The sequence below is a fragment of the Boleophthalmus pectinirostris genome, unplaced genomic scaffold (genome assembly GCF_026225935.1).
Source record: "Boleophthalmus pectinirostris isolate CB_2022bp ecotype Guang Dong unplaced genomic scaffold, ASM2622593v1 HiC_scaffold_14, whole genome shotgun sequence".
Taxonomy (NCBI): Eukaryota; Metazoa; Chordata; class Actinopteri; order Gobiiformes; family Gobiidae; genus Boleophthalmus; species Boleophthalmus pectinirostris.
Window position 1 is genome coordinate 36,344,805 of NW_026571047.1, and position 12,500 is coordinate 36,357,304.

Sequence of the window (12,500 nt, forward strand, 5' to 3'; positions counted from 1 at the left end):
AATGTTTAGAGTCTGGATTTAAACAGCGTCACAGAAGAGTCTGTCTCACATGTTCAGACTGTTCCAGGTTTTAGCTGCATGAACCTGAAACTCTGACTCCCCTTGTTTAGTCGTGACTCTGGGCACCAGCAGGAGTTGGTCCCTGAGCTCCTCAGAGTGTGAGATGTTCATATGACACTAACATGTCACAGATGGACTTTGGTGCTCGACCATGGAGACACTTGTACAAACAGAGCTGCTTTAAAGTCTCTGAGCCACAGGAGCCAGAGCAGAGACCTGAGACCAGGACTTATGTGATCGTACTTCCTAGTTCGAGTCAGGACCCGAGCTGCAGCGTTCTGGATGTTCTGGATGTTGTGGATGTTGTGGATATTCTGGATGTTCTGGATGTTCTGCAGCGTCTCACAGCTCGTTTGCAGAGACCAGTGAGCAGAACATTACAGTATCTAATCTACTGGAGACAAACGCATGGATAAGTTTCTCCAAGTCTGATTTAGACAGTAAACCTTTGATTTTCGCTATGTTTTTTAGATGGTAAAAGGCTGCAGATGTTATTGATTTGATGTGGCTGTTAAAGTTCAAGTCTGAGTCCATTATTACCCCGAGATTTCTTGCCTGATTTGAAGGTTTTAGAGAGAGAGACTGGAGGTGACTGCTGACACTGTCCCTTTGTTTCTGTGGACCAAACACTATGACTTCAGTCTTGTCAGAGTTTAGCTGGAGAAAGTTGTTTTGCATCCACACACTGATCTGTTGGATGCAGTGACCAAGTGACTCCACTGGTCCATAGTCTCCTGCTGCCAGAGAGACGTAGATCTGAGTGTCGTCTGCATAATTGTGGTACGACACGTTATTGCTGCTTATTAACTGGCCTAATGGCAGCATGTAGAGATTGAACAACAGGGGGCCCAGGATTGACCCCTGAGGCCCCCACAGGTCAGGGCCATGTCATCTGAGACACAGTTTCCAATTTCAACAAAATACTTCCTGTCTTCTAGATAGGACTTGAACCAGTTTAGTACAGTACCAGAGATGCCCACCCAGTCCTCTAGTCTCTGTAAGAGGATCCATGATCGACAGTGTCAAAAGCAGCACTCAGATCTAACAGGATCAAGACTGAGACTTTGCCTGCATCAGTGTTCAGGCGGATGTCATTTGTCACCTTGATAAGAGCAGTCTCAGTGCTGTGGAGGCTCTAAAAAACCTGACTGGAAAACATCAAAGGAGTTGTTCATTTGGAGAAAGTTCGTAAGCTGTTGGTAAACAGCTTTTTCAAGGACTTTGCCAAAAAACGGCAGATTTGAGATGGGTCGGAAATTGTTCCGTACTGTGGCATCAAGACTGCTCTTCTTTAGGAGAGGCTTAATGACCGCAGTTTTCAACGCGTTTGGGAATGTTCCAGATTGAAGTGACATGTTAACTATGTGAGTGAGTGGTGAAAGTAAACTGTTGAGGACAGACTTTAGAAATCTAGTGGGTAACATGTCCAGGCAGCAAGTAGATGAACTCAGACTGGTAACGATCTCTAAAACAGTTTTGTCAGTTACAGGTGCAAAGTGATACTACTACTACTACTATTACTATTACTACTACTACTACTACTATACTACTATTACTACTACTATACTACTACTACTACTATTACTTCCACTACTACTACTATTACTACTACTACTACTACTACTACTACTACTACTACTACTACTACTACTACTACTACTACTACTACTACACAAACCTTTGACACATTCTGGGATCATTCAGACACTTTGAGGACCAAAACTTCACACGTTCATGAACACACTGGCACAATTTAATAAGAAGTATTTTTATATTTATTTTATTTATCCTGCATTTTGTCAGTTTATTGTTTTATTTGGCAGAACTACTTCTTATTTACAAAGTTCTAAATGTAAATATCTGAGCAGAAGAGCTGGACACACCTGGAAAATCTACGCTACACTCCAGCTGTTTCTTGTATTTGACCAAAACTGTTTTTAAATCCAGTAGTTGTTCCAGAATGTCCCACTAGAGGGCGACACTGCACAGGTTTAGTTTTATTTACGGTTTATTGAAACAAACTGAAATGTGTTTTAAAACCGCTTCTCGAAATCGAAATGTTGAAGTTCACGAATGCAGTAAACAAGAACTTTACCCAGTTTTATAATCTTGTATTTTTGTGTCAGAAATGTTCTTTATAATGTGAAATTAAAGTTAAATGTGTCATAATGAAAGTAAAATATGAGATTCTTATGGTGTCTTTATGTGTTCTCTGGATTTGTATTGTTTTTTTTTTTTTTGTTTTTTTTACATTTTAGAGCCCAAAGCAGCATAAAAATACTCACTTGTTTACTGTAATTGAGGAGAATATTTGAGTAATTGTACTTTACTAGAAACTACGATATGATCTCGATACACTGCACTTTTGATTCAGTACGTTATATTTCAAATCGATTCAACACATTTCAATAAAAAATAAAGATTAAATCAATGTCTGTGATACTAAAAGTCTTTGTTAAATAATTTCTTGTGCAAAATTAAAATGAAACACAAACATTTAAATCATCGAAAATGTCAAATGTGTCGTATAAAGAGTTTAAACAAGCAACAACATTGTAACCAAAAAATCTTCTTACCCACGATATCGATACTGTATCATCACATTAAACGATACGATATATTGATATTTAGATTTACACAAAATTATACAAAACACAACGAAACTGGGAGTCAGTGCAATAATCAGTTTATTTATTTCATGTTTCCACTGAGTCGTGTCCTTTAGTCTGACAGAAGCTGAACCACATCAGCGACACGAGGATCGAGCCGTTTTTATCAGAGACATTAGTTTATGTCAAATGAGTCATGTGATTTTAAAGTTTCAATTTCTGTAAAACATAAACAAATGTGTCAAAACTGCATTAAACACATGATAATGTCAAACAGCTGATGTGGCTCTAGAGCACAGGGTCAAACATAAGGCCCGGGAGCCAGATCCGGCCCTCCAAGACCTTTAATCTGGCCCTTGGCTGATTTTCAACTTAAATATTTTTATTAAAAATATTGGTAATTTTCTGTGGTGTTTATCACAGCAGCGTCTCCAGCGTCTCTGTACGTGGCCCCTCCCACCAGAGCAGCACAAATGAAGACTTGTCTCTTTCCAAACGCTCTTAAAGGACGATCGTTTTGACTGTTGACCGTGACACCCTCATCAGAAAAATGTCCAACATGAGAAAAGTGGAGCCGAGTGCAGAATTTTACAACAAAAATGTAGTTATTCCTGTTTACATACAAGTTCATGTTAAAACATTGTGTTGAAATTGTATTTTTCTTAAAGTTTCAGGTTGTTCATAATATTATAATATTTTGTAAAAGAAAGAGTTTATCAATTAAAAAAGATTTCTGTAATAGATTTGTGTTTCTCTGCACAAATATTTGAACTTATTGTTATTTTTGGGGTTTATATGACATGAGTTTTCTGATCCGGCCCCGGAGTTTGACACTCCGGCACTAGAGTTTATATTTTGCAAAGTTGAGTTTATTTATGCAGATTAGTAATAGTAATAATAATGATGATAATGATGGTTTTCGTTTTATTTCAAACATGGGAATGAAGGTGAAAAGTTGAAAATAAAACAACACAGAAAAAACAAACCTATATATATATATATATATATATATATATATATATATATATATATATATAGTTCTCGCATGTCGCCCATGCCAGTGATTTACTTTAGTTTTGGTTTTGAATCTGGCAACCCAAATGACAGAGTCATGTGAGGCTCATTCTGCGTTCTGATTGGATAAAAGTCTTGAACCAAAACACCCAATAATTATGGTTAAAACATGTTCCACAGTGGAGCTTTAAGACAGAACATTTAACTTAATAATAATAATAATAATAATATAATAATAACAACAATAATATCTTTCTTGTCTTCCTGTTTCCTCTGGTGCTACAGCCAAAATCGTCCCCCGAGCAACAGCAGCACATGGAGGAGGTTCTGGGTCGGACCATGTGCTTCTGTGGGCGGGGGGGTTTGGACTCTCCTCTTTGTTTGTATCTGCTCTGTTTTAACCCGTTTCACTTCTAAATGTGTCAAGACGAGTTTAATAAGAAGTTAACTGAAAAAGTCGACCGTTCGTGTGGTTTTGTGTTTGGTTAAGTCGTAAAATCAGACCTCTTCTCCTCGGCCCCCCCTCTGTGTGTTGCTGTGGTTGCGTCTGCGTTGTTAGTGTCTCTACATAAGGCCGTGTGCTCCGGAGACGCTGTGAGTCGTGGAGGAGCCAACGGGTAAAATATTCTCTTTTATTTTAAACTTTCTGCTTCGTGTAACTTAAAGGAAGTGTGTGTTTTAAAAAAGTAGAGATCATGTGAGGCTCATTCTGCTTTCTGATTGGGTAATTGTCTTGAGTAGTGGGACCAGATGTCGCTGTTTACCCGGGACAGTACCAGTTTTGAGCTCTGTCCCAGCAGATTTATCCAAACACCAGTGATTTGTCTCAATTTTATACAAAAAAATGTCCCAGGTGTCTCTATTTTGGACCAATCTGATCCCTGGCAATAGTAAAGAGACGCATAAACTGACATTTGTTTAGAAAATCTGCTTAAAAAAAGACCAAAACAAAATGCGATCAATGTTTAGGCCGTCTAAGATACTTTCACTATTAACTAATATTCAGTGTTGGGGAGTAACAGATTACATGTACCTGAGTTACGTAATCAGAGTACAAATTATGAGTAACTGTTTTCAGTTACAGTTACTGTTTTAGTGAGTGGTATTTGGATTACAGTTACTTTGTTGAAATAAATGGATTACACAGAGGTATTTTCCTGTTTTCACATTTTGGGCTAAATCCATCCAAAACCAGGTCTAATACAGGTCTAAACAAGGACTGAACCAGGACTGAACCAGGACTAAACCAGGTCTAAAACCAGGTCTAAAACCAGGTCTAAAACCAGGTCTAAACCAGGTCTAAAACCAGGTCTAAAACCAGGTCTAAAACCAGGACTAAAACAGGACTAAAACAGGACTAAAACAGGACTAAAACAGGACTAAAACAGGACTAAAACAGGACTAAAACCAGGTCTAAAACCAGGTCTAAACCAGGTCTAAACCCACAACTAAAACAGGACTAAAAGCAGGTCTAAACTAGATCTAAACTAGATCTAAACTAGGTCTAAACTAGGTCTAAACTAGGTCTAAACTAGGTCTAAACTAGGTCTAAACCAGGTCTAAACCAGGTCTAAACCAGGTCTAAACCAGGTCTAAACCTGGTCTAAACCTGGTCTAAACCTGGTCTAAACCTGGTCTAAAACCACGACTAAAACAGGACTCAAAGCAGGTCTAAACTAGATCTAAACCAGGTCTAAACTAGATCTAAACCAGGACTAAACCAGGACTAAACCAGGACTAAACCAGGACTAAACCAGGACTAAACCAGGACTAAACCAGGACTAAATTCTGCTGGGCGGACGTGTCTCCTCGTCTTCTATCAATAATATTTTTAATACGGTTACAGAAATACAGAAAATCTGGGCTTTTTATTTTCTTTTATCAGACAAAATTTCTTATGTTACGATTTCCTCGTCTTTGTTTCTCTACAGCAAATCAAGTAATCCAAAGTATTCAGATTACATTACTCACTTTAAGTAATTTAATGGATTACATTACAAACTACATTTTGGGGTGTGTAATCTGTAATCTGTAGGGGATTACATTTTAAAAGTCACCTTCCCAACACTGCTGATATTGGGTTTATGAAAACATTTGTACCCAACAGATTAGATGTAGGATTTAGAAAATGGTCAGATTATAATTTACTACACCTATGTCAGTGGATTAAGGACAACAACATTAAAACTTTTCAACAGCTGAAGTCAGAATTTGGCATTCCCAACACTGAGTTCATTAGGGATTTACAATTAAGATCATTTTTGAACAACTACTGTGCCCTGCTCCTATAGAGGCTTTGCACCGTGACGTGACCCCAATAACAACAGTACCTTCGCCGCCATGACACCGGGCAACACTATGTCACTGACTTCAGCAGCATCAGAGAAACATGGGCAGGTTTTATTGTGTATTTGGTTGTTCTAGATGCTCTGAACGGGATAAAACAATTAGTTTCTTCACTGTTCCTCTGGAAGTTACTCATCAGGAGCTCAAACAAGGGAATTATTGAAAAAAAAACAGGAATTATGGCTAGAGAACATAAACCACGAAGAGATTTCCTATGGTACCCATCTAGGGCTGGTATCATTAAGAAGTTGCCGATAGGATACATACCTCGATACACAGGCCACGATACGATACATATCTCGATACAGTGCACTTTTGATTCGATATGATATATTTCAAATTGATTCGATACGGTTCAATAAAAAATAAAGGCTAAATCGTGGCTGTGATACTAAAAGTCTTTGTTAAACCAGTTTTTGTGCCAAGTTCATATGAAACACAAACATTTTAATCATCAAAACAGTAAAAATGTGAGGGGAGAGCTGAGAGAGTCTCTGGTGGTGAAACAGGCACAGTTTTGTATGGGGGAGAGTTCAACATAGTTGATGTCAGAACCCTTGACCGTGCTATATTAGGTGTGAGAGGAACCATCTTGATTCCCGATCTGATGAGGCTTTCTAGATGGTTGGGCAGTGCCATGGGTGAAGGTGGGGAGGAGAAGGAGAGTGAAGAGTCCGTTGATGGAGTAGATGTAGCAATGGGGACTCCAGGCTGGTCTGTGGGCAGCGGAGGTGATGGGTGTGCTGGTGGCACTGGGGGAGGTGGTGGTGGTGTTGCTGACTCATTCTCTGGGGGAGGTGGTGCTGCTGACTTGTTCTCTGGGGGAGGGGGAGGTGGTTCTGTCTCTGGGGAAGGGGGAGGTGGTTCTGCTGACTTGTTCTCTGGGGAGGGGGAGGTGGTTCTGCTGACTTGTTCTCTGGGGGAGGGGAAGGTGGTGATGCTGACTTGTTCTCTGGGGGAGGGGGAGGTGGTTCTGCTGATTTGTTCTCCGGGGGAGGTGGTTCTGCTGACTTGTTCTCTGGGGGAGGGGGAGGTGGTTCTGCTGACTTGTTCTCCGGGGGAGGTGGTTCTGCTGACTTGTTCTCCGGGGGAGGTGGTTCTGCTGACTTGTTCTCTGGGGGAGGGGGAGGTGGTTCTGCTGACTTGTTCTCCGGGGGAGGTGGTTCTGCTGACTTGTTCTCTGGGGGAGCGGGAGGTGGTGATGCTGCTGAGTTGTTGTCTGGGGGAGGGGGAAGTGGTTGTGGTTGTGGCAGTGGTGGTGCTGTCAATGGTGCTGACTTGTTGGCTGGTTCTCTGTTAGGTGCAGTAGGGATGCTTCTCCCATTTCTCTTTTCTCTCACTGGATGCACAGGACCCTGTCCAGGCCGGTGCCTCAGAGCGTGGAGGAGGTTTTCCGTCAACACTCTCACTCCACCTCTGCTTAGGTGTGGGCCATTTCCCTCGAACAGGTCCTTCCGTTTCCAAAAAAGATCAAAGTTCTCAATGTAGTGCAATCCTCTGGCCGCGCACACGTTCAGCAGCCACGTGTTCAGCTGAAACAGTCGGGTAAATTTGTTCCTGTTCCTTAGGTCTATGTTGGGAAGAGGTCCACTGATAAATGTCTTAACCTCCACTTTATTAAGCTCCTCGAATAATTTAGTGAAATCCCTTTTCAAGACTTCACTCTGTTCCATTCTGATGTCCACTGCACCCACATGCACAATCAGCTGTTTGACCCCTTGATGTGTTGACAAAACTTTTGGCAGGAGTTTTGTTATCTCAGAAACAGTGTACGTTGGGTAGCAGCATGTTAGGATTCTTCTGTGACTCACACCACTGATAGCCCCGTCTCCTAGCAGCAACGTATCTCTGACCTTGACGTTTGGCACAGATTCCCGGTATGCCTGCACTCTTTTGCCAACTTTATTGTTCTTGTTTTGTGATGACAGTACATTATCCCTTTGTACATTAACATCAGTCTGTGACAGTGGTGAAAATCTGTTTGTTGGCTTTATTGTGGGTGATATAACGATATTAGCATTGTCTTTTATCACTCGCTGCGCTGGCTTAGCATTTTGGTCTGTACCAAGTTTTGGAAAAGACACAGTATCACTCAGGTTTAAGATGAAAGAATTTTCACCCTCTTCTCTGGAAATAACTGTAGGTTGCTCACCACTGGACGTCACTGGTAGCGTCTGATGAAGTCCTTTTTCAGTTTCTAAAGCAAATATCCGTGCTCGCAGCTCATAAATTTCTTGTTGATAGTTCCGACAGCGCTCACAGATAGAATTCCCTTGGTTTCTTCTCCCCGACATGTTGGCTCATCAGATGATTTGTTAAAAAATGTAAAAATGTTTAAAAGTATTAATTAGCTTAAAAGGAAATCAAAAATAGACACATTATCCGTTGTTTGAGGAGGTAAACTGATTAAAAAGCGAAAACAGCAGGAGCAAGCAAGGATAGCGTCCGCACTCTTCAGAAGCAGGAAGTACTGTACAAATGCATCTGTGTTTGTCACGATGTGCGTTTGGTTTGGTAAACGTGCAGAGGCTGGTAAATAACTGTCTAAGAAATCATCCTGAGTTTACAGAGAACATTTTGTATGTGGAGCGACAACAAAACAAAATCCCGTTTGTTAATGGAGAGGAGCAGAAGACAAACAGACTGAGCTGCACTTTCTTGTTCTTGTGGTTTTACAGCAACATCACGTCTTGGTCTCTTTGCAGTGGAAGGTGTTTCTTGGTGAACAGTTGGTGCTTTTCACTTTGGTGGTGACTTTTTAAATTCGTAACCGCGGTTGTGTGAGGGATCGGATTTTACTTTGGACAGAGAAAATTGCGAAAATGTTCTCTGTAAACTCGGGATGATTTCTTAGTCAAATGTTTCCTTTTTGGTTCTTCCTGTGGATCAATCCTGCCCATCACCTTCACCTTTCACTATTTTTCAATTCCGTTGGGAAGAAAAACAGTTTGAACAGAGGTTTGATTCACACACATCTGATTCACTTTTGCATTTATGGAGTTCGCAAACAAATTTCTCGAGTCGTTTTCCGCTGTTAGGATCCAACAACCACACAATTACGATGTAAGATAAGATAAGATAATCCTTTATTGTCTCCCATGGGAGAAATTTGTCTTGGGACGGGGGTCACATGCTTTATCAAAAAACAGGACAACACAACACAAAGCAGCACATAAACAAACACCATAAAACTAAGTAAATATGAGACCGAGTCTGACCACGAGTGATGCACCAACAGGACCCTTAAATTATCCTTAACAGGCAAACCCTTGCATTCTTCTGTTCTATTAATTATTGCACATTCCCTACACTTATGTGCAGTTTTGATTGCACAAGCCCTAAGCCTTTTATAATTATTTTTTAACTGCACTATCTGAGTTTAGCAGATTGTCCGAATCCCAAAACTAAAATATGACAATATCAGAACCAGAAACAAAAGTGATATGGTTCAAAAGACTTGAAAAAATCGACTTTGTCAATAGACACATCCCACTGGGAAAACAAACATGGAGGTTTGAGTCTCACTTGTTCGGAAAATCCTTCCCAGTCTGAATTGCGCGATGACTGGAAGTCTGAAATTTGTGATGCGTGTATTAGGTCTTATAGTCAGAAAAATACAGTAATTATGATTAACCACAGTAAAAACATGACACCTGTCGTATGCACTTTGACCCCGACAGGTGCAGCGGGGGGTCAGCAGCACCTGGAGGACCTGTCAGAGGTTGCCATGGTGAAACTGTCGTACTGTCACATCCTGCCGCTGCTCTGCACCGTCGCCCTGGTGCCTGTGCTCTACATCTCCTGGGCCGATGTCTCTCAGAAAAAATGGTGAGTCCGTCCTCTCCTCTGATCACAGACCAAAGAGACAGCCAAATGAAGCTCAGCGAGGCCGGCAGCTAACCCCAGAGATCGTGTAGATCAGGGGTGTCAAATTCATTTTGGTCCAGGGGCCGTATCCAACCGACTTTGATCCCAAAGGGGCCGGATCACAAAACTCATGACACATAGGCGAGTTTCATTGTTGACAAAAGCGCACGTTGCATGCTGGGAATTATTTTGGTCGGCGGCAAGAAACACTAATTCAACATGACGGACGGAGCGAGAAAGCACGTAAAGGGTATTGATCCTGGTTATTTATCCACTCTAACGGCAGAGGACCCAAGACCATTTGACCAGAAACTGGTCATAAACATCGATGGACGACAAATCACCCTTTTCAACCCCGACAAAAGGTGGAACAAACCAAATTTCTGGTCAGAATCTCCAACTACCTGGACAAATATTCACTTGGGTGATATCCACAATGACTTGGTGGAAACTCCTGGACCATTCACAGCAGAAAAGATGAAAACCTCCAAGAGTCTCGATGTGTTGTTGAACTTGTTGGAGTCCACGGTTTGTTAGGATCTTCTACGTTTGCTCTGCGGATGTTTGAAAGTCGTTTAATTCAGCGTTAGTGGTTCTTTTCACTCGGAATAAGAAAAAGACATTTTCCGTCTTCCGTGCTTCTATTTGTGCATCCGATAATGCAGCAGGAATTGACCATTATTGGGGGTAAATACGTGAGGTTACACACTGTGTTTGACGCTACCGTGTTTCTTGCCTCCGACCAAATATTTCCCAGCAGCAACGCCGGCTTTTAATAACAATGACGTCAGCTGAAACTCACCTATGGTCTGTGTATGTCTGTGTTGTGTAACGTTGACTCGTCCTCTCATCCTGCAGTTTGTCGGAGTTGAAGTTCGATTTTCGGTTGTGGAGGTCTGAGTTTTCCACGGCTCCTCCCTCCACGACGGACCCGCCCGGCCTCACCCCCGTCCCCCTCCTGCACCTCGCAGACTACCACAGAATGCCCCAGTGGGACTTTGACGACGTGTACAGGACCGAACGACGGAGCCACAAGATCAGTCAGGTCAGTGTCACCTCAGGTCAGCATCCCCTCGGGTCGGCGTCTTCTTGGGTCGGCGTCACCTCGGGTCTGTCACCTCAGGTCAGCGTCTCCATCCAAACGTAGAGACGAGAACCTTCATTTAACTAAACTATCTTTTAGATATCTTTTAAATTATTACCAAAACTAAAATGTACTCGAGTAAAAGTACAGTTACATGACTAATATCTATATATATATTATTTCTTATTTTTTTTATTTATGTATTTATAAAGAGACTGCACATATTAACAAACATAAAAATATAAATATGTAAAGATTAAAGCAACGTGGCTCATTTCCATCTTCAGTCCCTCGGCAGGTTGATGTGAAATCATCTACAGGACACAGAAAAGTACAACAACAATCAATCAAAAGTACATAAAACCAGCACACGCACTGTACACACACACACACACACACACACGCACTGTACACACACAACACACACGCACTGTACACACACAACACACACACGCACTGTACACACACAACACACACACTGTACACACACTGTACACACACAACACACACACACACACAACTGTACACACACAATTACATTTCAAACATCATTTGAAGTTTAAAGTCAACAGTTTAAGAGTTAAACCAACATCCCCCGATATAAAAGAAAATGTTATTTGGTTAAACACTGTAACATATTTGTCCATTGATCATCATGTTTTAAATGTTTAGAAAACGCTGCAGTGTTTAAAGTTCTCGTACATGAGCTGCTCCGTGTTTCATGTTTGAGCTGCTCCAGAAACAAAAGAGTTTGTCCAGAAACACTTTTCGTAAACGGCACAGAGCAGTCGCCTCTAGAGCTGATCGTGTTGTGAGATCTGATTTTTTTTTTTTTTTCAAACTCCTTTAGAGGAGGTGAAGCAAGACTATTAAAAATGTTATATACCAAAATTAAATCTGAATATTTAATTGTGTTGTCCCAATTTAGGAATTAGTATTTGTCAAGGTTTCTGCATTTGTGGGCTTTTTGTCTAATACGTTAAGTACTTTTTTATAGATTCAGCTCTTTTAAGAGGAATTTTGCTTGTCAGAGTCCAACTAGTAATGCAATAATTTAGGTGGGGCAAAATTGATTGATTTGTTTTTATTTCGAGTTTGTGCCAAAAGAGAAACAATAATCATGTACACTACATACACACTGTAAACAACAGAAAAACACATTTCTCGAAAAGGAGTGGGAAGAAAAACTTGTATTAACCCACCACTGTTCATGACAGAGTTTTAAAAATGATGTGTTTACTTCTGAACATTGATCATGAAACTTAACAAATATTTGCATATAGCAACATAAATTACTATATTATGCATATAAAATATATAATTGTTTTCATTTTGTACTGTACATATATAGAACAGGATGTGGGAGAAATGGTTATTACGATACCAACAATCCAAGCTAACGGCCAAACAACTAGTAGCTCAATGTTCCAACATCCACAAACGGCAACTGCATCACAACTAGAGATTGATGAGGTACAACACAAATGCTACAGCAAGGGGGAACCAGTGTGCCAGGTCAG

General features: G+C 40.8%; 1 protein-coding gene across 1 annotated transcript in view; it reads left to right on the forward strand.

Moving 5' to 3' along the window:
* Nucleotides 1-4,296: 4,296 nt before the first annotated feature.
* Nucleotides 4,297-12,500, forward strand: part of LOC110165448 (alpha-N-acetylgalactosaminide alpha-2,6-sialyltransferase 1-like) — a 23,048-nt gene continuing 14,844 nt past the window's right edge. The window contains exons 1-3 of the mRNA XM_055150274.1: nucleotides 4,297-4,300; nucleotides 9,710-9,857; nucleotides 10,755-10,941. Of these exons, the coding sequence (XP_055006249.1) occupies nucleotides 9,757-9,857; nucleotides 10,755-10,941 (288 nt within the window). The 5' untranslated portion in view covers nucleotides 4,297-4,300; nucleotides 9,710-9,756. The remainder of the gene's footprint in view (nucleotides 4,301-9,709; nucleotides 9,858-10,754; nucleotides 10,942-12,500) is intronic.